General features: G+C 45.9%; 1 protein-coding gene across 12 annotated transcripts in view; it reads left to right on the forward strand.

Moving 5' to 3' along the window:
• The window catches only part of BLTP1 (bridge-like lipid transfer protein family member 1), a 705,550-nt gene that overhangs the window by 113,098 nt on the left and 566,053 nt on the right, over positions 1–26,399 (forward strand). For all 12 annotated transcript variants that reach the window (XM_063920260.1, XM_063920265.1, XM_063920266.1 and 9 more), the window contains exons 7-10: positions 1,384–1,465; positions 17,821–18,014; positions 20,617–20,696; positions 23,969–24,119. In XM_063920260.1, coding sequence (XP_063776330.1) covers positions 1,384–1,465; positions 17,821–18,014; positions 20,617–20,696; positions 23,969–24,119 — 507 coding nt within the window. The remainder of the gene's footprint in view (positions 1–1,383; positions 1,466–17,820; positions 18,015–20,616; positions 20,697–23,968; positions 24,120–26,399) is intronic.

Consider the following 26,399-nt stretch of genomic DNA (forward strand, 5'->3'; position numbering starts at 1 on the left):
CAGGATGATCTAGCTCTCTTGGGCGTAGTTCGAGCTATGTGGATTCACTCTGACATTTTTGTCAGCCGTCTTTACAATACACATACACGACGTTGGCCAGCCTCAAAGCAGACCACTATGGGCGTTAGATCCGCTAAGTCAACACCCAAGTCTATTCTAGTGCAGGACGAATGGCACTGGGTGTCAATGCATTCCACTTGGATTGTGGCAACCTTTTGGGCCTGCTGGACATGGGGTTTGAGTTGAGTGGGTTTGTCATGCAGCATCCTCATGCTCTGTCCACACATTTTACCATCTTCAGGTTTTTGCCTCCGGCAACGCCCACTTTGGGCGCACAGTTCGGGGTGATATTATTCTCTCAATCATCAAAGTCACACAAAGTCCTGTTCTCAACTGCATATCAACACCACTTCTTAACTGGTTACTAATCTTGAATAACTATCCAGAATGTCAAAGCTGCTCTGCTGCAGCCCTTTATAGTCTTTATTATATATATATATATCTTTATTCATGTGATACGCGCAAGACATTCTTTTCCAACTAAAAAAGTGTATTAAAAAATATAAAAAAGTGTTTGTCAAACAGGGTGCTTTCAATCACATTGGAGCATTGCGGTACATATTGACGGCTCTTAAATGTAACACTGGGAAAACATAAGCTCATCCGACCCTCAGGCTGACGATATTCCACGATGACCCTCTCTAACGGGAATTACTTTACCTGCTTGGTGACAGCACTGCAGATCCTTTTCCTACTTTTATTCAGGCAGATTGATCGATCTGCCTTTAAAAAGGGAGCGGCTGCAGTTTTTCAGAGCACTCTAGGTAAAGGATTCCACCTGTTCTTATTTGTTTTTGATTGTTGTAACGGTTTCACTAGGTTTCTGCTACTCCTTACCAGACTCTTTTAAAGAGGTACTGGCATTTTGGAGTTGCAGGGGGGAGGACCTTAGAATTTAAAGCAACATTTAATTTAAGTGCCAACTTCAGTCCCAACCTGCAATCCCATGACCCAGTGTTCCACAGCCTGCCTAAGAGAAAATGATTCAATGGTAAGTGTACAAAAATCCAATTTTTTTGTACGTGTATTTCAAAGGTTGTGTATTATAGAGCAGAATAATATGTATGTTGTTTCATATTTTTGACTCTAGTACGATTCCATTTGGGCACTATCCTCAATTTGTGCTAAGGGCATCAGTGGCAGATAATCAGGGGGTAAAGATAATACTTTCTACCAAAGCTACTGTGAAAACTCACAAAACAATCAGTGACTTCGGTTTAAAGTTAACTTACACCTATTTATTTGTGGACTCTTGACTTTATCAATACCAGGTGTTTTTTTTTTTCAGTTATAAACATTTTCCTTTTCTTTTTTCTGTTTCAGTGGAAAAGTTAAAACAGAATCTCCAGATCCGTCCTCATCTTGGAGATCTCTCATACCAGTAATTAAAGTCAATATTAGCACAGTAAGTGAAATACAGCAACATAAAGACCATATATTTGCAGTGGCTATAAATACATGAGTGACAGATGTCAAATACTTTTACTGTACATGTAAGTTTCTAAAATGTTGTAATCGGTGGCAAAAACACAAACAGACAGGATAGTGAAAGGGGGAAAGAATACAAGCAGATGAGAGAAAGGAAGATAGAAGTATATGTCTTGTAATGTTCAGTCTAGGATTTTTGCAGATTGGTATTTAACAGCGAGGAGGACACATTTTAACTATGAAGAGTAAGATTTTGATGCCTCACTAAAGCTATATGTAGACAGTTATTGTGATACGCAATATGTAATAATCAATATAACATTATATGTACTATAATATAATGCCCACAATTGATAATATGCCACAGAGCAGTGTCCTGAATTAATCTTGATGTTCCATGGTGGCTTCCAATTTGAGAAGTACAGTACGCAATTCAGCATTCAAAAAACATGCAGGCACATCTTAACAGCTACATAATAAACAGGGTGCCGCTTCCTGCCTAAACAGCCCAGCGGGAACACTCTGGGGTAAATTTGCTAAAAAGTGAGTTTTTTTTAGAAGTGGAGATGTTGCCCATCGCAACTAATCCGATTCTACTTCTCATTCATCTAGCACTTTCTAGAAGATAATAGCTAGAATTTGATTTTGCCATTCCGCCTTAAGTACAGTGAAGAAGGCTGAGACTGTCTAGAACACACCGTTTGCCCCAATTCATCCCAGAGGTTCTCAATGTTGTTAAGATCTGGACTGACCAGTCCATACGGCTTACCAAACTTTCTGTGTACCAGTACATCGTCGCCTTGGAAGCATGACATTGCACAGCCTATGATGATCCCGTCTTCAAACTCTGTTGCTCCTCACGACAAGCCATTTCGTTAGCAAATGATCTAATCCGTGCTCCTCTACCAATTTCATACCTTCACATACACTTGGCTGCTGCAGGAGCACACAATTTTGCTTGCACAGGGAATTGGGGGAGGGGGGGGGGGGTACTCAATTGATGTCCATCTCTGGATTCGGCTTTAAACACCCGTTTATCCGACAAGTCTGGAAACCCGACTTGAATTGAATACAGCCCATAGTGTACTAGTCATGAATTCCATCAGATATGTGTGCCATAGACTAAATGGGGAGAAGAGTTGCCTCCAGGAGGCTGCAATTAGACGGGTAGCTGCAGAGGTAATATGTCTGATCAATTTATTCTGGGGACAGGCCATTGTTGGAACATTTAACGGAAGAAGAAAAAACGTAGGGGTGTGTGGCATATCAGTGTTCAAAAGAACTATTTATCAGGAATCTAATGGCCTGCCAGAGTGTCATGAATTTTGGACAGCTTGTAGTTTATATCGTGTGAGCTTTAATTGACACTATATTTTATGTCTAATACAAAAAATACACATTTCTCTGACGTCCTAGTGGATGCTGGGGACTCCGTAAGGACCATGGGGAATAGACGGCTCCGCAGGAGACTGGGCACATCTAAGAAAGATTTAGGACTATCTGGTGTGCACTGGCTCCTCCCCCTATGACCCTCCTCCAAGCCTCAGTTAGATTTCTGTGCCCGGCTGAGCTGGATGCACACTAGGGGCTCTCCTGAGCTCCTAGAAGAAAGTATAGTTTAGGTTTTTTATTTTCAGTGAGACCTGCTGGCAACAGGCTCACTGCAACGAGGGACTAAGGGGAGAAGAAGCGAACCTACCTAAGTGGTGGTAGCTTGGGCTTCTTAGGCTACTGGACACCATTAGCTCCAGAGGGATCGAACACAGGACCCGACCTCGTCGTCCGTTCCCGGAGCCGCGCCGCTGTCCCCCTTACAGAGCCAGAAACAAGAAGGCGGTCCGGAAAATCGGCGGCTGAAGACTTCTGTCTTCTCCAAGGTAGCGCACAGCACTGCAGCTGTGCGCCATTGCTCCTCATGCACACCACACACTGCGGTCACTGATGGGTGCAGGGCGCTGGGGGGGGGGGGGGCGCCCTGAGCAGCAGTAATAACACCTTGGCTGGCAAAACTAACACCATATATAGCCCCAGAGGCTATATAGGTGTATATTAACCCCTGCCAGAAACGATAAAATAGCGGGAGAAAGCCCGCCGAAAAAGGGGCGGAGCCAACTCCCTCAGCACACTGGCGCCATTATTCCCTCACAGCTTCGCTGGAAGGAAGCTCCCTGGCTCTCCCCTGCAGTCCTGCACTACAGAAAGGGTAAAAAAGAGAGGGGGGGCACAATTTAGGCGCAGTATATATATATATATATATATATATATATATATATATATATATATATATATATATATTATAGGCAGCTATAGGGGAAAGCACTCTGTATAGTGATATCCCTGTGTTATATAGCGCCCTGGTGTGTGCTGGCATACTCTCCCTCTGTCTCCCCAAAGGGCTTTGTGGGGTCCTGTCCTCTGTAAGAGCATTCCCTGTGTGTCTGCTGTGTGTCGGTACTGCTGTGTCGACATGTATGATGAGGATAATGATGTGGAGGCGGAGCAAATGCCTGTGAATGTGATGTCACCCCCTGCGGGGTCAACACCAGTGTGGATGGACTTATGGAAGGAATTACGTGACAGTGTCAGCTCCTTACATAAAAGGTTTGACGACATAGGACAGCCGGCTACTCAGCTTGTGCCTGTCCAAGCGTCTCAAATGTCATCAGGGGCTATAAAACGCCCGCTACCTCAGATGACAGATATAGATGTCGACACGGATACCGACTCCAGTGTCGACGATGATGAGACGAGTGTACCCTCCAATAGATCCACCCGTTATATGATTGAGGCTATGAAAAATGTATTACACATTTCTGATGATACCCCAGGTACCACAAAAAAGGGTATTATGTTTGGTGAGAAAAAACTACCAGTAGTTTTTCCTGCATCTGACGAATTAAATGAGGTGTGTGAGGAAGCGTGGACTTCCCCAGATAAGAAATTGATCATTTCTAAACGGTTAATGGCTGCGTACCCTTTCCCGCCAGAGGATAGGTCACGCTGGGAAACACCCCCTAGGGTAGATAAGGAATTGACACGCTTATCAAAGAAGGTGGCACTACCGTCTCCGGATACGGCCGCTCTATAAGAACCTGCTGATAGAAAGCTGGAAAGTACCCTAAAAGCTATATACACACACACTGGCATTATATTGAGACCCGCTATTGCATCAGCTTGGATGTGCAGTGCTGCTGCTGCGTGGTCAGACTCCCTGTCGGAAAACATTGATACCATGGATAGGGACAATATTTTGCTTACGATTGACCATATAAAAGACGCGGTCTTATACATGCGTGATGCACAGAGGGATATTTGCCGGCTGGCATCAAAAATAAGCGCTATGTCCATTGCCGCCAGACGGGGGTTATGGACTAGGCAATGGTCAGGTGATGCCGACTCCAAGCGGCACATGGAAGTTTTACCCTATAAAGGGGTGGAACTTTTTGGGGAAGGTCTTTCAGACCTCGTTTCCACAGCTACTGCTGGGAAATCGACCTTTTTGCCACAGGCTACCCCACAGCAAAAGAAAGCACCGTATTATCAGGTACAGTCCTTTCGGGCCCAGAAAAATAAGCGGGCTAGAGGCTCATCCTTTCTGCCGAGGGGCAGAGGAAGGGGGAAAAAGCTGCAGCACACAGCTAGTTCCCAGGAGCAGAAGTCCTCCCCTGCGTCCGGTAAGTCCACAGCATGACGCTGGGGCTGCTCAGGCGGAATCGGGAACGGTGGGGGCACGTCTCAGGTTTTTCAGCGCACAGTGGGCTCTCTCACAAGTGGCTCCCTGGGTCCTTCAAGTAGTATCTCAGGGGTACAGGCTGGAATTCGAGACGTCTCCCCCTCGCCGTTTCCTAAAATCTGCCTTGCCGGCAACTCCCTCTGCCAGGGAGGCAGTGTTGGTGGCTATTCAAAAACTGTATTCACAGAAAGTGATCGTCAAGGTACCCCTCCTTCAGCAAGGAAAGGGTTACTACTCCACAATGTTTGTGGTACCGAAACCGGACGGTTCGGTGAGACCCATCTTAAATTTAAAAACCTTGAACACTTATATCAAAAGGTTCAAGTTCAAGATGGAATCGCTCAGGGCGGTTATTGCGAGCCTGGAGGAGGGGGATTACATGGTATCCCTGGACATCAAGGATGCGTACCTGCATGTGTCCCCATTTACCCTCCGCACCAGGAGTACCTCAGATTTGTGGTACAGGACTGTCACTATCAGTTCCAGACGCTGCCGTTCGGGTTATCCACGGCACCGAGGGTCTTTACCAAGGTAATGGCCGAAATGATGATACTCCTTCGCAAGAAGGGAGTTTTGATTATCCCGTACTTGGACGATCTCCTGATAAAGGCGAGGTCCAAAGAACAGTTGATAGTGGGGGTGACACTTTCTCAGGAAGTGCTACAACAGCACGGCTGGATTCTAAACATTCCAAAGTCACAGCTGGTCCCGACGACACGTCTTCTGTTCCTGGGAATGATTCTGGACACAGACCAGAAAAGAGTGTTTCTTCCACTGGAAAAAGCCGAGGAATTGTCATCTCTGGTCAGAGACATCCTAAAACCAGGAAAAGTGTCGGTACATCAATGCACACGAGTCCTGGGAAAAATGGTAGCTTCGTACGAAGCAATTCCATTCGGAAGGTTCCACGCAAGGACGTTCCAGTGGGACCTGTTGGACAAATGGTCTGGGTCCCATCTCCAGATGCAACAGCGGATAACCCTATCGGCCAGAACCAGGGTGTCGCTGCTGTGGTGGCTGCAGAGGGCTCATCTACTAGAGGGCCGCAGATTCGGAATACAGGACTGGGTCCTGGTGACCACGGATGCCAGCCTTCGGGGCTGGGGGGCAGTCACAAAGGGAAGAAATTTCCAAGGACTGTGGTCAAATCAGGAGATTTCTCTTCACATAAATATCCTGGAGCTAAGGGCCATTTACAATGCCCTAAGCCAGGCAAGACCCCTGCTTCAAAACCAGCCGGTACTGATCCAGTCAGACAACATCACGGCGGTCGCCCATGTAAACAGACAGGGCGGCACGAGAAGCAGGATGGCGATGGAAGAAGCCACAAGGATTCTCAGATGGGCAGAGAATCATGTGTTAGCACTGACGGCAGTGTTCATTCCGGGAGTGGACAACTGGGAAGCAGACTTCCTCAGCAGGCACGACCTCCACCCGGGAGAATGGGGACTTCATCCAGAAGTCTTCAAAATGCTGGTCAACCGGTGGGAAAGACCACAGGTAGACATGATGGCATCCCGCCTCAACAAGAAGTTGAAAAGATATTGCGCCCGGTCAAGTGACCCTCAGGCGATAGCGGTGGACGCTCTAGTGACACCATGGGTGTACCAGTCGGTTTATGTGTTTCCTCCTCTACCTCTCATACCCAAGGTACTGAGAATAATAAGAAGGCGAGGAGTGAAAACCTTGTGGTTCCGGATTGGCCAAGAAGAGCTTGGTACCCGGAACTTCAAGAGATGCTTACAGAGGACCCTTGGCCTCTGCCGCTCAGACAAGACCTGCTGCAGCAGGGACCCTGTCTGTTCCAAGACTTACCGCGGCTGCGTTTGACGGCATGGCGGTTGAACACCGGATCCTGAAGGAAAAGGGTATTCCGGAGGAAGTCATCCCTACCCTGATCAAAGCCAGGAAGGATGTCACCGCAAGACATTATCACCGCATTTGGCGAAAATATGTTGCTTGGTGTGAGGCCATGAAGGCCCCGACGGAGGAATTTCAACTAGGTCGATTCCTGCACTTCCTGCAAGCAGGGGTGACGTTGGGCCTCAAATTGGGGACCATAAAGGTCCAGATTTCGGCTCTGTCGCTTTTCTTCCAAAAAGAACTGGCTTCACTACCCGAAGTTCAGACTTTTGTCAAAGGAGTACTGCATATTCAGCCTCCTTTTGTGCCCCCAGTGGCACCTTGGGATCTCAATGTGGTTTTGGCATTCCTGAAATCACATTGGTTCGAACCACTTAAGACTGTGGATTTAAAATATCTCACGTGGAAAGTGGTCATGCTGTTGGCCTTGGCCAGGCGGGTTTCAGAATTGGCGGCTTTGTCTTGTAAAAGCCCTTATCTGATTTTCCATATGGATAGGGCAGAATTGAGGACTCGTCCTCAGTTTCTCCCAAAGGTGGTCTCAGCTTTTCACTTGAACCAACCTATTGTGGTGCCTGCGGCTACTAGGGACTTGGAGGATTCCAAGTTGCTGGACGTAGTCAGGGCCCTAAAAAATTATATTTCCAGGACGGCTGGAGTCAGAAAGACTGACTCGCTGTTTATCCTGTATGCACCCGCTAAGCTGGGTGCTCCTGCTTCTAAGCAGTCTATTGCGCGCTGGATTTGTAGCACTATTCAGCTGGCGCATTCTGCGGTAGGCTTACCGCAGCCTAAATCTGTAAAAGCCCATTCCACACGGAAGGTGGGCTCATCTTGGGCGGCTGCCTGAGGGGTCTCGGCTTTACAACTTTGCCGAGCAGCTACTTGGTCGGGGGCAAACACGTTTGCAAAATTCTACAAATTTGATACCCTGGCTGAGGAGTACCTGGAATTCTCTCATTCGGTGCTGCAGAGTCATCCGCACTCTCCCGCCCGTTTGGGAGCTTTGGTATAATCCCCATGGTCCTTACGGAGTCCCCAGCATCCACTAGGACGTCAGAGAAAATAAGAATTTACTCACCGGTAATTTCTCTATCGTCCTAAGTGGATGCTGGGGTTCCTGAAAGGACCATGGGGAATAGCGGCTCCGCAGGAGACAGGGCACAAAAGTAAAGCTTTTACAGGTCAGGTGGTGTGTACTGGCTCCTCCCCCTATGACCCTCCTCCAGACTCCAGTTAGATTTTTGTGCCCGGCCGAGAAGGGTGCAATCTAGGTGGCTCTCCTAAAGAGCTGCTTAGAAAAGTTTAGCTTAGGTTTTTTATTTTACAGTGAGTCCTGCTGGCAACAGGATCACTGCAACGAGGGACAGAGGGGAGAAGAAGTGAACTCACCTGCGTGCAGGATGGATTGGCTTCTTGGCTACTGGACATGGAGCTCCAGAGGGACGATCACAGGTACAGCCTGGATGGTCACCGGAGCCACGCCGCCGAGAAGAGGTCCAGAATCGGCGGCTGAAGACTCCTGCAGTCTTCTTAAGGTAGCGCACAGCACTGCAGCTGTGCGCCATTTTCCTCTCAGCACACTTCACACGGCAGTCACTGAGGGTGCAGGGCGCTGGGGGGGGGCGACCTGGGAGGCAAATGAAAACCTTTAAAAAGGCTAAAAATACCTCACATATAGCCCCAGAGGCTATATGGAGATATTTACCCCTGCCTAAATGTACTAAATAGCGGGAGACGAGCCCGCCGGAAAAGGGGCGGGGCCTATCTCCTCAGCACACGGCGCCATTTTCTGTCACAGCTCCGCTGGTCAGGAAGGCTCCCAGGTCTCTCCCCTGCACTGCACTACAGAAACAGGGTATAACAGAGAGGGGGGGCAAAATAAATGGCAATATATAAATATAAAAGCAGCTATAAGGGAGCACTTAATCATAAGGCTATCCCTGTCATATATAGCGCTTTTTGGTGTGTGCTGGCAGACTCTCCCTCTGTCTCCCCAAAGGGCTAGTGGGTCCTGTCTTCGTATAGAGCATTCCCTGTGTGTCTGCTGTGTGTCGGTACGTGTGTGTCGACATGTATGAGGACGTTATTGGTGTGGAGGCGGAGCAATTGCCAAATATGAGGATGTCACCTTCTAGGGGGTCGACACCAGAATGGATGCCTTTATTTGTGGAATTACGGGATAGCGTCAACTCGCTTAAGCAGTCGTTTGCCGACATGAGGCGGCCGGACACTCAATTAGTGCCTGTCCAGGCGCCTCAAACACCGTCAGGGGCTGTAAAACGCCCCTTGCCTCAGTCGGTCGACACAGACCCAGACACAGGCACTGATTCCGGTGGTGAAGGTGACGAATCAACCGTATTTTCCAGTAGGGCCACACGTTATATGATTTTGGCAATAAAGGAGATGTTACATTTAGCTGACACTACAGGTACCACTAAACAGGGTATTATGTGGGGTGTGAAAAAACTACCAGTAGTTTTTACCGAATCAGAAGAATTAAATGACGTGTGTGATGAAGCGTGGGGTGCCCCGATAAAAAACTGCTAATTTCAAAGAAGTTATTGGCTTTATACCCTTTCCCGCCAGAGGTTAGGGAGCGCTGGGAAACACCTCCTAGGGTGGACAAAGCGCTAACACGCTCATCAAAACAAGTGGCGTTACCCTCTCCTGAGACGGCCGCACTTAAAGATCCATCAGATAGGAGGATGGAAAATATCCAAAAAGGTATATACACACATGCAGGTGTTATACTACGACCAGCTATTGCGACTGCCTGGATGTGCAGTGCTGGGGTAGTTTGGTCAGAGTCCCTGATCGAAAATATTGATACCCTGGACAGGGACAATATTTTACTGTCGTTAGAACAAATAAAGGATGCATTTCTTTATATGCGTGATGCACAGAGAGATATCTGCACACTGGCATCACGGGTAAGTGCTATGTCCATTTCGGCCAGAAGAGCTTTATGGACACGACAGTGGACAGGCGATGCGTAGAGGAGTTATTTGGGGTCGGTCTATCGGATTTGGTGGCCACGGCTACGGCCGGGAAATCCACCTTTCTACCTCAAGTCACTCCCCAACTGAAAAAGGCACCGACCTTTCAACGCAGCCCTTTCGTTCCTTTAAAAATAAGAGAGCAAAGGGCTATTCATATCTGCCACGAGGCAAAGGACGAGGGAAGAGACAGCAACAGGCAGCTCCTTCCCAGGAACAGAAGCCCTCCCCGGCTTCTACAAAAGCCTCAGCATGACGCTGGGGCTTCGCAAGCGGACTCGGGGGCGGTAGGCGGTCGTCTCAAGAATTACAGCGCGCAGTGGGCTCACTCGCAGGTAAATCCCTGGATCCTGCAGATAATATCTCAGGGGTACAGGTTGAAATTAGAGACAGAGCCACCTCGCCGTTTACTGAAGTCTGCTTTACCAACGTCCCCCTCAGAAAGGGAGACGGTTTTGGAAGCCATTCACAAGCTGTATTCTCAGCAGGTGATAGTCAAGGTACCTCTTCTACAACAAGGGAAGGGGTATTATTCCACTCTTTTTGTGGTACCGAAGCCGGATGGCTCGGTAAGGCCTATTCTAAATCTGAAGTCCTTGAACCTGTACATAAAGAAGTCCAAGTTCAAGATGGAGTCACTCAGAGCAGTGATAGCGAACCTGGAAGAAGGGGACTTTATGGTATCCTTGGACATCAAGGATGCGTATCTCCACGTTCCAATTACCCCTCACACCAGGGGTACCTCAGGTTCGTTGTACAAAACTGTCACTATCAGTTTCAGACGCTGCCGTTTGGTTTGTCCACGGCACCTCGGGTCTTTACAAAGGTAATGGCCGAGATAATATTTCTTCTTCGAAGAAAAGGCGTATTAATTATCCCATACTTGGACGATCTCCTAATAAGGGCAAGGTCCAGAGAACAGCTAGAGATGGGTTTAGCATCAAGAGGTGCTAAAGCAGCACGGATGGATTCTGAATATTCCAAAATCCCAATTAATGCCGACAACTCGTCTGCTGTTCCTGGGGATGATTCTGGACACAGTTCAGAAAAAGGTTTTTCTTCCCGAAGAAAAAGCCAAGGAGTTATCTGACCTGGTCAGGAACCTCCTAAAACCAGGAAAGGTGTCTGTACATCAATGCACAAGAGTCCTGGGAAAAAATGGTAGCTTCTTACGAAGCAATCCCTTTCGGCAGATTCCATGCAAAGGGATCTGTTGGACAAATGGTCAGGGTCGCATCTTCAGATGCACCTGCGGATAACCCTGTCGCCGAGGACAAGGGTATCCCTTCTGTGGTGGTTGCAGGAGGCTCATCTATTGGAGGGCCGCAGATTCGGCATGCAGGATTGGATCCTGGTGACCACGGAGGCCAGCCTGAGAGGCTGGGGAGCAGTCACACAGGGAAGAAATTTCCAGGGAGTGTGGTCGAGCCTGAAAAAGTCTCTTCACATAAGCATTCTGGAACTAAGAGCAATCTACAATGCTCTAAGCCAGGCGGAACCTCTGCTTCAAGGAAGACCGGTGTTGATCCAGTCGGACAACATCACGGCAGTCGCCCATGTAAACAGACAGGGCGGCACAAGAAGCAGGAGGGCAATGGCAGAAGCTGCCAGGATCCTTCGCTGGGCGGAGAATCACGTGATAGCACTGTCAGCAGTATTCATCCCGGGCGTGGACAACTGGGAAGCAGACTTCCTCAGCAGACACGACCTTCACCCGGGAGAGTGGGGACTTCATCCAGAAGTTTTCCACATGCTATTAAACCGTTGGGTAAAACCAATGGTGGACATGATGGCGTCTCGCCTCAACAAAACACTGGACAGGTATTGCGCCAGGTCAAGAGATCCGCAGGCAATAGCTGTGGACGCGCTGGTAACACCTTGGGTGTACCAGTCGGTATATGTGTTTCCTCCTCTGCCTCTCATACCAAAGGTATTGAGGATTATACGGCAAAGAGGAGTAAGACTAGTGGCTCCGGATTAGCCAAGAAGGACTTGGTACCCGGAACTTCAAGAGATGGTCACGGACGATCCGTGGCCTCTACTTCTGAGAAGGGACCTGCTTCAGCAGGGTACTTGTCTTTTTCAAGAATTACCGCGGCTGCGTTTGACGGCATGGCGTTTGAATGCCAGATCCTAAAAGGAAAAGGCATTCCAGAAGAAGTCATTCCTACCTTGATAAAGGCAAGGAAGGAAGTCACCGCGAAGCATTATCGCCGTATTTGGCGAAAATATGTTGCGTGGTGCGAGCAGCGGAGTGCTCCGATGGAGGAATTTCAACTGGGTCGTTTTCCTACATTTCCTGCAATCAGGATTGTCTATGGGTCTCAAATTGGGATCTATTAAGGTTCAAATTTCGGCCCTATCAATATTCTTCCAAAAAGAATTGGCCTCAGTCCCTGAGGTCCAGATTTTTATCAAAGGAGTACTGCATATACAGCCTCCTGTGGTGCCTAAGGTGGCACCGTGGGATCTAAATGTAGTTTTAGATTTCCTCAAATCCAATTGGTTTGAACCACTAAAGAATGTGGATTTGAAATATCTCACATGGAAAGTGACTATGTTACTGGCCCTGGCTTCGGCCGGGAGAGTATCTGAACTGGCGGCTTTGTTTTATAAAAGCCCTTATTTAATTTTCCATTCGACATAGGGCAGAGCTGCGGACGCGTCCGCATTTTCTCCCTAAGGTGGTATCAGCGTTTCACCTGAACCAGCCTATTGTAGTGCCTGCGGCTACAGACGACTTGAAGGACTCCAAGTTGTTGGACGTTGTCAGAGCCTTAAAAATATACATTTAAAGGACGGCTGGAGTCAGAAAATCTGACTCGCTGTTTATACTGTATGCACCCAACAAGTTGGGTGCACCTGCTTCTAAGCAGTCGATTGCTCGTTGGATTTGTAACAAAATTCAACTTGTACATTCTGTGGCAGGCCTGCCACAGCCTAAATCTGTTAAGGCCCATTCCGCAAGGAAGGTGGGCTCATCTTGGGCGGCTGCCCGAGGGGTCTCGGCATTACAACTCTGCCGAGCAGCTACGTGGTCAGGGGAGAACACGTTTGTAAATTTTTACAAATTTGATACCCTGGCAAAGGAGGACCTGGAGTTCTCTCATTCGGTGCTGCAGAGTCATCCGCACTCTCCCGCCCGTTTGGGAGCTTTGGTATAATCCCCATGGTCCTTTCAGGAACCCCAGCATCCACTTAGGACGATAGAGAAAATAAGAATTTACTTACCGATAATTCTATTTCTCGGAGTCCGTAGTGGATGCTGGGCGCCCATCCCAAGTGCGGATTATCTGCAATACTTGTACATAGTTATTGTTAACTAATTCGGGTTATTGTTTAGGAAGCCATCTTTCAGAGGCTCCTCTGTTATCATACTGTTAACTGGGTTTAGATCACAAGTTGTACGGTGTGATTGGTGTGGCTGGTATGAGTCTTACCCGGGATTCAAAATCCTCCCTTATTGTGTACGCTCGTCCGGGCACAGTACCTAACTGGAGTCTGGAGGAGGGTCATAGGGGGAGGAGCCAGTACACACCACCTGACCTGTAAAAGCTTTACTTTTGTGCCCTGTCTCCTGCGGAGCCGCTATTCCCCATGGTCCTTTCAGGAACCCCAGCATCCACTACGGACTCCGAGAAATAGAATTATCGGTAAGTAAATTCTTATTTTTATTTCTCCTAGTCCGTAGTGGATGCTGGGCGCCCATCCCAAGTGCGGATTGTCTGCAATACCTGTACATAGTTATTGTTACAAAAATCGGGTTTTGTTGTGAGCCATCTCTTCAGAGGCTCCATTTGTTATCATACTGTTAACCAGGGTTCCTATCACGTGTTATATGGTGTGATTGGTGTGGCTGGTATGAGTCTTACCCGGGATTCAAAAATCCTTCCTTATTGTGTCAGCTCTTCCGGGCACAGTTCCTAACTGAGGCTTGGAGGAGGGTCATAGGGGGAGGAGCCAGTGCACACCAGATAGTCCTAAATCTTTCTTAAATGTGCCCAGTCTCCTGCGGAGCCGTCTATTCCCCATGGTCCTTACGGAGTCCCCAGCATCCACTACGGACTACGAGAAATAGAATTACCGGTGAGTAAATTCTTATTTTTAGTGTGCTGTAATACCTATATTCCCTTGGTCTGGTGTCTGGTTCCGAGCACTGGCTGTTTACTTTTAAAATATCAGCAACTGGGGTTTACAGTGGTGTACTACTGCATTGTAATCCATTTGATTGGGAGACTTGTAAAATCTTCTATTAGAAACATAGCTTGTAGTTGGGATTGAGCAGTTCCCGTGTCAAGATCCAGAATCTGTTGTATCTAAAAGCAAGTTGTCATTCTGCCATTTGGGACTTGTGAATATATGTTTTAGAATGAAGCATTTGACAAGTACATTCCTATCCAACTGGAATTGTCATATTAGTTTAATCACACCGTGCATTGACATGTTTTTTCGCAAACTAGCACAAAAGAAATATTTTACGTCACAGCACAAATATTGAAAGCCGCAATATAAATCTGTGTACTACTATATTGGGCACCGCACTCAGACAGGATGTGGGATATTGCAGTGTACAATTACAGAAAGGATTCAGCTGCAAACTTTGAATAATTGTCCCCTCAAAAAGTAGAATTCGCATTAGGACAAAAAAAGTAGTGTATGCCAACATCGTTACTACACAGGGTGTTTATTCACAGGATAAACACCAGCTCCGTTTCTTTTGTGAACACAAATATATTGGTATAGAAAATAACATAATAACATTAATAAACTAAACCAACATGGATTTCTATAGTGTTAGGCGGAATGTATTTTATTTTTTTTGGACAATTTGGTGGAGGGGGGTGGGGGCGTTTACACTACATATGAGTACCAAAACTTCTTACACATATACAACCATTCCTGCTGAGACGCATATTGTGCTTACATCCTTTGCATTAAAGGAGATGCGACAGGGCATGTATGCACAGCAAAAATATAGCATGGGTATGTTAGTGCCAAATGTGTCCCTTGCTGACCATATTGTCTGTGAGTCTGGTCTTATATCCTTTGACATTTTAAATGAGATTTTATAGTACATGTACTGTTTTGTGGATAAATGGTGTTCTGTAACATTAACATTTACTTATATCACTCTGATGTGTCATCTGCTGGTGTAAACAAGGTTCATACTGTATACTAGTGCTCTGCCCTGGAGCAAAGCAGGCGTAGGTGCATGTGGCATATGTATGGCTGGCTCTGCAAGCATAGCAAAATGCACTTTTTTCTGGGAAATATTTTGTGCTTGTGATTCAGATGCTCATTCTGTCCAACTCTACATAACCCAAAGTTTTCAGAAGTTAAAAAACCGCTATCTAAAAGCTGGATTTTTGTACTTACAGTTGTGTCCTCATACATCTAGCCTCAATACGCCATGCAACGCGAGATGCCTGACGTGAGTGAGCCACCAGGTCCCATGAAATTCTGCTAACGTTGTGCATTTAGGGCCTAATTCAGACCCGATCGCTATTGTGCGAAATCGCGCAGCGGACGATTATCGAATGACTGTGCATGCGTATGGATCGTAATTCGGAAGCGTGAGGCCAAACTGCAAAAAAATTCAGCGTCTTTTTTGATCACTAAGCGAACGCAGGCTGATTGACAGGAAGTGGGCGTTTGGGGGTGGAACTGCCCATTTTCTGGGATTGCCTGGTAAAGCGTAGGCATTCCCAAGCGTTTTCAGGGAGTGTGTGCGACGTCTGCTCCGGCCCGATCAGCCTGGAAAAATCATTTGATGGTGAGTGAGTTGCGTACGGATTTGCAGCTGACCGGCATTTGCAAAGCTTTTCGCATGGCGTACGCAGACTTGCATGGGGCGATATTTCACTCTGTTTGGGCGGCAACTGTCCGATCACAAACCTCTGCAAATTCGCAGAGGTGCGATCAGGTCTGAATTAGGCCCTGAATTCGCAACACAATGCAACTAGGACACACGAAGAGACTGTGCTGATTAGTGTGATATGACACTTGTATATTGTGTTTGACTGAGTGTATACTTGGTCTAATTCAGACCTGATCGTAGCAGCAAATTTGTTAGCAGTTGGGCAAAACCATGTGCACTGCGGGGGGGGGGGGGGGGGGATGTGCAGAGAGAGTTAGATTTGGGTGGGGTGTGTTCAAACTGAAATCTAAATTGCAGTGTAAAAATAAAGCAGCCAATATTTACCCTGCACAGGAACAATATTACCCACCCAAATCTAACTCTCTCTGCACATGTTATATCTGCCTCCCTGTAGTGCACATGGTTTTACCCATCTGCTAACAACTTTGCTGCTACGATCAGGTCTGAATTAAGCCCACTGAGCAGAACAGAACTTGTACTGGAAAAAAGCTGCAGCTGCTACAGTATATTGTAGCACTTTGTGTACAGATTCAGAGACTCAGTCACACACAGGTATACAGTACAAGTGTCATGTATAAAATTAATCAGCACAGCCTCTTCGTGTGTACCAGTTAAATTGTATTGTGAATAAGACGCATTTTCGGCCAAAAAAGCAACTTTGGATTCCAAAACTGGCTATTTGGCGTGGCTGCAGCAAAGATGTATGAGGGCACATCTATACCATTACCTGCACGCTGCTGATAGGCCATCCTAACTCTGTAATCCCAGTCAGCGGATCTGTGCCTGTGAACTGAGATGCTGTGAAACTCATGGTCGGCATCTCAGTTTATAGCACAGAGCATATGTCCGGGGTAGGGAAGCCAATCCCGGGCCATTTTTTCAATCCCGGGTAATTGGCTTTTAGCTAGGTTCTCGCCCCGCCCAGCCCTGCCCCACCCGCCCCGCACATATAACTCACCATATACCGGGGGCGGCCGGGAGGGAAACATCCTTTGAACGCTGCGGCGGCTGACAGCGCAGCGTGACCTCTCACGCTGTGCTGGGGACCCGGAAGGAGGAAGCCGGGCAGCGTCTGAGCGTCCTGTGGACGATCAACGCTGATCCCTCAATCCCCTGGATTGGAGCTTCCAATCCCGGGATTGAATCCCGGCCATTTTTGTCCCTAAATCCCGGGATCCCGCCGATCCCGGGATTGGCCACCATAGTCCGGGGGCACAGCATTTAGCTAATGGCTCACTGGATTACCATTCACCTGAATGGAAGTAAGTGTTATCTTGGAGGGGTGAGCTGGCAGCGCAGGCACAGTCTTTTTTTTTTTTTTTTTTGTGAACAATATCCTGAGACATATAGGGCAGAGATTAGCCAGGACAAAGCTTTCTCGCAAACACTGTCCATGCATGCGATATTTGATACATTCTTGAGGTATATTCCAATATTGCAATGCAAATTTATCATATCCCATCCACAGCTGAGATTTGGATTGTGAAAAATATGCCCCTATGTATGAAATGACTCCGCTTCTAATAAACCCCTGGAACTCACATAAATGTTTGTGTTATTAATAGTTTTATTTAAAGCATTGTATATTACTGGCCCGTCTAATGTTTTAATCTCTCTAATAATTGTTTTAAATCAGTCCTGGCCAACCTGCGCCTCTCCATCTGTTGTAAAACTACACATGCCTGCATGTCCTGTCTCTATTTTCGCATTCCCTAATAGCAAAACTGTGGCAGGTCATGCTGGGACTTGTAGTTTCACAACACCTGGAGAGACACAGGTTGGCCAGTCCTGTTTTAAATGAATGTGAAGGGTAAAATGCGCCCATTTCTTTCAAATAATAGGATCAACTTTATTTGTAGGGACGCTTGGCCTTTGGAAATCATTACCAGCCTCAAACCTTGTGTGTAAATTTTGATGATGCTTTCCTCACATATACCACAAAGCCCCCATCAAGTCATCTGGACCAGTTCATGCACATCCTGAAAGGCAAACTGGAGAATGTCAGAGTGATGCTGGTCCCCAGTCCGAGATATGTCGGTCTTCAGAATGATGAGTACGTTTCTGGTTTTTATTTATTGAGCTGTAAAAAAGTACACCATGTTACATAACTCTAAATATTTTGGAGGGCATGTTGATAAAAGTTCTTATTTGTCTTCTGTTTAGCATTGTAATGACACATTGCAGAGTGCATTGTAGTATGTATACATTTGTACAGCTAAATTAGTTTATTCACAGGTTGTATGTAAAGCTTGCGTGTTTGGTCTTTTGGTCGTTTAAAGAACAAATCAATATAAAATCTAAATGTTTTGTAAAACAAACAAATATATGTGTAAAAGTTGCCATGTAGTTGCTGTCGTTCTGTTATCAGCCATTTCAAGCTTTGAGGTGCTCACGGGATGCAGGCAAAATCACGACAGTCTGCATTCTGACAGTCGGTAGACCGACACATCCCTCAGATAAATACGCAGTCTGTGCTCACAGCAATGTCCTTCAGTGAACTTGGATGCCAAATCTTAACCTGAAGGAACTGTGCATATAAAAGACAGTGTCCTAGAGCTTGTTCTCACAGATGGTGGTAAATTGTCTTGTGCTGTATCACCAACATAGACAGCAGGATGGTGACGCCAGCAAGCTTTCTTTTTGGTCCACCTGATAATTACTGATGGTGCTGGTCACATCTGTTCATTATTGTGAGTAAAGTACCCTCATCTCCTGATACAAAGGTTCATGAGTACACTATATGTGGGCAGGTCTGACCTGTGTCCATTTAATAATCCACGTAGGTTGTTCATGAAATGCAAATCTGCTTTCATATGCATTTTATGAAAGTGTGTAATTGGCTGGCTGATCATTTGTTCCCATTGGTTATCATTGGAGACACTTTCAAACTCCAGTGAAGAGTGTATAAAGTACCTTCCGCTGCTAGAGCTTTCACCTTCATAATATTGTGTTCAAACTCCCAGTGTGAAGCTTTCTGCACTGGAATTTTGAAGCATTGTCACGTATAGTAAAAACATGCAAACATTGCTTTGGAGATGGAATAGGTTATTTACTTTCGTTTACAATTATAAATCAATACAAATCTGAAAATGTATCTCTAGGTGGATTATTCAAAATGAATTCCCTACACCATAATGTAGGTCCTGTGTTCAGGCTTCCCAGCCCACCGTACACATTGACTGACTGTCTCAGAAATATATGGTCAACGTGTGAAGCTGGGAACACACTGATCGATTATATATGCAGATTAGTGGATTTCCAGATACAGTATATCTATAGCCGGATCAGGCATTGTGTTGTGCATACGCACTGCCTGATCCGTCGTGAGTGACGTCGGGAACTGGGCGGGCATTTACCTGCACCCGCCCAGTTCAGCCGTCAGTCACCTCCGGCTGGTGCAGCATGTGTTCGGGCGGTCTGTAGATATATTGGTCATCATGTGTGCTGCAGGCCGATGTGATATGTCTGTAAATGATTGCGTTCACAGACATATCGTTGATACACACTGGTCGACGGGCCATTGATATATCGGTCGTTCAATAAAACGTCCGATATATCGGCCAATGCGTACCCAGCATGAAAAAACTGTGGCAGATATTTTTGGAATTCTTAACTCATCTTTTTACATTGGTTTAAAAATATATATTCTGAAGACAATTAGGCACATAATCACAATATATTGTGCATTCCTCTTGTAGTTTTTGTAGCACTGTAGGACCATAACCCAAACTGTGCATAATACAGTAAACACTTCTCGCACAAACAATTCTCTTACAGTAAGTGCTGTTTTGGGGAAATCACTGCGCAGCCACTTGGCAGTGGAATTTGTATTAAATAAAGAAATCTTACACCAAGCTTTCCACATTTTGTGTGCTTTAATCAATTGGTGTGAGACTAAATGCATCTCTAATTCATTCTTAGAAAAGCACTTGTATCCTTAAGACACATTTCAAAAATAACCTCGCTGTCACTCATGAGCACTTTGCTTTTTTTAATGTTATAATCTACTCCGTTTTCCCTCAACACTTAAGTATCCTGGAACAAGCCAAAAAAGCATGATAAATAAAGCTAAAATTTAGGGCACTTGAAAGTGGAGAATTCAAACTAGGTCTTTACAGAACCCTGGAGAAATGTGAGAGAACCTGTAATATTCCAAGCTGTAAGGCCTTTCAGCTGCTTGCTCCTAGTAATATGACATGTACAACCATAAATGCTACATTACTAATCAAATGAAGAGACAAGTTTTTCTTTTCCAGATCCTGTGTTTTCTCAGCAGAACAGGAAACTTATTATTTTAATCCGATAAATGATAAGGCACATGGCTAATTTAAATGATGTGATCTGGCAGATCGGAGTCTTTATACATTTCATTTTTCTTCTTTACTGCGAGTTGCTGCACATTTGCCTCCTTTAAGTTTTAGGTTAATTTCATAGATGAAATAAAAAAAAGCATAGCCAAATCCCTTTTCTCATAGCATTAAATATTTTATCCTCCAGTGAAAGGTAGCACTGGATTGAATTGCCATGGTTCACTTTGTACATTGAACCTCTGCCAGGTCTGCGTCATTACAATTAGGGTAGCAAATGAAGATTAAAATATCTAATGTGTGGTCAAGTCAGATTTCCTGTGTTTATTTTTTGTTTCCTGTTTTAAGGCCTCCGAGACTCATGGGAGAAGGATTTGTGGTCATGCAGTCTAATGATGTTGACATCTACTACTACATGGATGAGCCAGGTAATCTGCAGTGAGATGATAAAAATAGCTGGCTGATACAAGTAATTGGATCCATGGTTAATTCATTACTTTCATGGTTGGATGTTACAGTATGTGTTTCTCTGTCTCTATCTTGTCCAATGTGTTCCACTGATGAATTTGATCAACATCAATATGACAGTTGTGACCTGCTGTACTTTTTCAGTTTGTTCATCTTAACCTATGGAAAATGTGAAATTACCTATCTCCTGTATCTGTTGGTCCTGTATTTTGCAAAAAGGATTACATATTGTTGTTTTACTGTGCTTTATCAAATGAATATTCTCCCTATTTCTTTGTTATGGATTTAGGTATATTACATATTTGAAATCTTATAATCGTCTTCTCCTGAATTTATGATTTTCAGTAGCATTTTAATCAGATTTCATTAGCCTGTTAACTAGAGATGTGCACCGGAAATTTTTCGGGTTTTGGATTTGGACGCGTTTTTGGCAAAACCTCCCTGAAATTTTTTTGTCGGATTCGGGTGTGTTTTTTTTTCAAAAACAGCTGAAATCACAGAATTTGGGGGTAATTTTGATCCCATAGTATTATTAACCTCAATAACCATAATTTCCACTCATTTCCAGTCTATTCTGAACCCCTCACAATATTATTTTTAGTCCTAAAATTTGCACCAAGGTCGCTGGATGACTAAGCTAAGCCCATCTAGGAGTGGCACTGCAGTGTCAGACAAGCTGGCACTTAAAAAAAAATTGGCCCCAAACAGCACATGATGCAAAGAAAATAGAAAAAGAGGTGCACTGTGGTTGCTGGATGGCTAAGCTAAGCGACACAAACACCTCAATATCACAGGAATTATTAGTTCTAATCAATGGTATTATTGGTCCAAATCACTGGAAGAAAATGATCAAATCACTGGAATTATTCGTTCTAATCAATGGTATTATTGGTTCAAATCACTGGAAGAAAATGACAATCACTGGAATTAAATGGCAGTAATGTCGGGAATGATATCAAATGGCAGTACCACTGGACATATATACGGAAGTGTCAGACAGGATGGCACTTAAAAAATAGTCCTCAAACAGCACATGATGCAAAGAAAAGAGAAAAAGAGGTGCACTGTGATCACTGGATGGCTAAGCTAAGCGACACAAACACCTCAATATCACAGGAATTATTTGTTCTAATCAATGGTATTATAATTATTATTGGTCCAAATCACTGGAAGAAAATGACAAAATCACAGGAATTATTTGGCAAGATCACTGTAATTAATAATTATAAATCTCTGATATTAATTGGTATAATCTCGCTATCTCCTGCCTAGTGAAGTGGAATCTAAATGGGATTTTGTACCGGGGACACACTAACTTCATCAATTGTCTAAATCCCAAAGCACTAATGGCGGAAAACGGGCGCACGTCTAACAGCGCACTGATTATTCTGAGCACTGATTTTACTGAGCACTGATTATACTGATCACTGATGATACTACGGAGAACTGACACTGAGCAGCGAGAACAGCACTGGACTATTGTACTGTAGTATACTGGTCACCACAATGCAGCACTGACACTGAGCACAGATATTAAGCACTGATCAGGATACTAGAAGTGACACGGTGCAGCAAGATAAAGCTATGGCCTACTGTACTACTATATACTGGTGGTCACCACAATGCAGCACTGTACTACTATATATGCTGCTCACAAAAATGCAGCACAGATATGGAATGGATACTTGCAGTGACACAGAGCTGCAAGATACAGCAATGGGCTACTGTACTGTACAACTATATACTGGTGGTCACCACAATGCAGCGCTGTACTACTATATATACTGCTCACAAAAATGCAGCACAGATATGGAATGGATACTTGCAGTGACACAGAGCTACAAGATACAGCAATGGCCTACTGTACTGTACAACTATATACTGTTGGTCACCAAAATGCTGCACTGTACTACTATATATACTGCTCACAAAAATGCAGCACAGATATGGAATGGATACTTGCAGTGACACAGAGCTGCAAGATACAGCAATGGCCTACTGTACTGTACAACTATATACTGTTGGTCACCAAAATGCTGCACTGTACTACTATATATACTGCTCACAAAAATGCAGCACATATATGGAATGGATACTTGCAGTGACACAGAGCTGCAAGATACAGCAATGGCCTACTGTACTGTACAACTGTATACTGTTGGTCACCAAAATGCAGCACACTGAGCACAGATATTTGCAGCACACTGAGCACAGATATTTGCAGCACACTGAGCACAGATATGGAGCTTTTAAGGCAGAGAACGTAGATATTTGCAGCACACTGAGCACAGATATGAAGCTTTTCAGGCAGAGAACGTAGCCATGTCCTCTCCGTTCAATCTCCAATGCACAAGTGAAAATGGCGGCGACGCACGGCTCTTTATATAGAATACGAATCTCTCGAAAATCCAACAGCGGGATGATGACGTTCGGCCGCGTTCTGGTTAACCGAGCTAGGCGGGAAGATCCGAGGCTGCCTCGGACCCGTGTAAAATAGGTGAAGTTCGGGGGTGTTCGGATCTCATCGAACCGGACCCGCTCATTGCTACTGTTAACTTGAGTCTTTGTAAAGAACCTCAGATCAGACCCCCCCCCTCCCTCTCTCATTACAAATCAGACACGAGGGACCGGATGTAATTACTCCTGAGATCGCCGGAGGTGCGAGATGCTGGCCAGCCCCTGATCAGAATGCCACCTCTCCTAGTTACAAATAAGAACTGAGATCTGTAGGAGCAACCCAATTCAATTACTCACCCCTCCTGTGTCCCCTTGTTGTCTTTCCAAGGGAGTGCTTGCAGCTTCCTGCAATCTGATACGTGGCTAGTTCCAGCCCTGTAACAGTCAGTGTTTGGGGACCTCCCACCAGTGCCATGCACAAGTTAACATACTAGTATCACAGATGCTTCTCATACCCTGACAGTAACAGTGTGAGTGCACGCTGCATTGTTGTGTCTGGCGGTCGGGAGACGGGTAGAGAATGCTGCCCAGCTGCTCTGATTGTGTCATAGTGCATTCTCTGCAGTTGCAGGCTGTCCCAAATGCATAAAATTATGCCAGCCAGGGTAGGCATAGTAGCATCTTCCTATCTACATGCATGAGTGTAATACAAAGGGCTCATAGTTCTACATTTAGGATTTCAAAGTACTACTACTGCTTGAAACTATGCCAACTTCTGTGTTTCTAATATGCCAGGTTCTGTGTTTCTAATATGCTAGTTTCTGTGTTTCTGAAGGGCTTGTCCAGGAAGATCCTGGGGAAAATGTAGAAGGAGAAAGCAACACAGAAGATGCAAAGCTGCAAGACTTGCCACCTTGTTGGGGATTAGACATAGTCTGTGGAAAAGGAACAGATTTTAACTATGGGCCATGGGCAGACAGACAGAGGTACAGTACATGTAAACAACAAAAGCATTACTTTTCATGCCTGTTAGTGCTTCAGAAGTCTCTTTTTTTTCTCTGACGTCCTAGTGGATGCTGGGAACTCCGAAAGGACCATGGGGAATAGCGGCTCCGCAGGAGACTGGGCACAACTAAAGAAAGCTTTTAGGTCACCTGGTGTGCACTGGCTCCTCCCACTATGACCCTCCTCCAAGCCTCAGTTAGATTTTGTGCCCGGCCGAGGTTGGATGCACACTAGGGGCTCTCCTGAGCTTCTAAAAAGAAAGTATATAATTAGGTTTTTTATTTTACAGTGAGACCTGCTGGCAACAGGCTCACTGCAGCGAGGGACTAAGGGGAGAAGAAGCGAACCTACCTGCTTGCAGCTAGCTTGGGCTTCTTAGGCTACTGGACACCATTAGCTCCAGAGGTATCGACCGCATGGAACTGGCCTTGGTGTTCGGTCCCGGAGCCGCGCCGCCGTCCCCCTTACAGAGCCAGAAGCAAGAAGAGGTCCGGAAAATCGGCGGCAGAAGACATCAGTCTTCACCAAGGTAGCGCACAGCACTGCAGCTGTGCGCCATTGCTCCTCATACACACTTCACACTCCGGTCACTGAGGGTGCAGGGCGCTAGGGGGGGGCGCCCTGAGCAGCAATAAAAACACCTTGGCTGGCAAAAATACCACAATATATAGCCCCAGAGGCTATATATGTGATAATTACCCCTGCCAGAATCCATAAAAAAGCGGGAGAAAAGTCCCCGAAAAAGGGGCGGAGCTATCTCCTTCAGCACACTGACGCCATTTCTCCTTCACAGCTCCCTGGAAGGAAGCTCCCTGGCTCTCCCCTGCAGTCTACACTACAGAAAAGGGTAAAAAAGAGAGGGGGGGGCACTAAATTTAGGCGCAGTATATATAACAGCAGCTATAGGGGACATAATTCAGTTAGTCCCTGCATTATATAGCGCTCTGGTGTGTGCTGGCATACTCTCACTCTGTCTCCCCAAAGGGCTTTTGTGGGTCCTGTCCTCTGTTAGAGCATTCCCTGTGTGTGTGCGGTGTGTCGGTACGGCTGTGTCGACATGTTTGATGAGGATAATGATGTGGAGGCGGAGCAGATGCCTATAGAAGGGATGTCACCCCCTGCGGGGCAGACACCTGAGTGGATGGACTTATGGAAGGAATTGCGTGCACGTGTCGACTCCTTACACAAAAAATTTGACGACATGCCAAATGTGGGACAGCCGGCTTCTCAGCTCGTGCCTGTCCAGGCGTCTCAAAGGCCATCGGGGGCTCTAAAACGCCCGCTACCTCAGATGGCAGACGCGGATGTCGACACGGATACTGACACCAGTGTCGACGACGATGAGTCTAGTCTAATGTCCACTAAGGCCATTCGTTGCATGATTGAAGCAATGAAAGAGGTGTTACAAATTTCTGATATAAACCCAGGTACCACTAAAAAGGGTATTATGTTTGGGGAGAAAAAACTACCCGTAGTTTTTCCCCCATCAGAAGAATTAAATGAAGTGTGTGAAGAAGCGTGGGCTTTCCCTGATAAAAGATTGGTAATCTCTAAGAAGTTACTAATGGCGTTCCCTTTCCCGCCAGAGGATAGGTCACGTTGGGAGACACCCCTTAGGGTGGATAAAGCGCTCACACGTTTGTCTAAAAAAGTGGCACTACCGTCTCCAGATACGGCCGCCCTCAAGGAACCTGCTGATAGAAAGCAAGAGGCGATCCTGAAGTCTGTATATACACACTCAGGCATTATACTTAGACCAACTATTGCGTCAGCATGGATGTGCAGTGCTGCCGCTGCGTGGTCAGATTCCCTGTCAGAAAATATTGACACCCTAGACAGGGACACTATTCTGCTAACCATAGAGCATATAAAAGACTCAGTCTTATACATGAGAGATGCACAGAGGGAGATCTGCTGGCTGGCATCTAAAATAAGTGCATTGTCCATTTCTGCTAGGAGAGGCTTATGGACTCGCCAGTGGACAGGGGATGCAGATTCAAAAAGGCACATGGAAGTTTTGCCTTATAAGGGTGAGGAGTTATTTGGGGATGGTCTCTCGGACCTAGTTTCCACAGCAACTGCTGGGAAGTCAGCATTTTTACCCCATGTTCCCTCACAGCCTAAAAAGGCGCCGTTTTATCAGGTACAGTCCTTTCGGACTCAGAAAAACAGGCGTGGAAAAGGCGGGTCCTTTCTGTCCAGAGGCAGAGGTAGGGGAAAAAGGCTGCAACAAACGGCAGGTTCCCAGGAGCAAAAGTCCT

Source organism: Pseudophryne corroboree, chromosome 1 (genome assembly GCF_028390025.1).
Source record: "Pseudophryne corroboree isolate aPseCor3 chromosome 1, aPseCor3.hap2, whole genome shotgun sequence".
NCBI lineage: Eukaryota > Metazoa > Chordata > Amphibia > Anura > Myobatrachidae > Pseudophryne > Pseudophryne corroboree.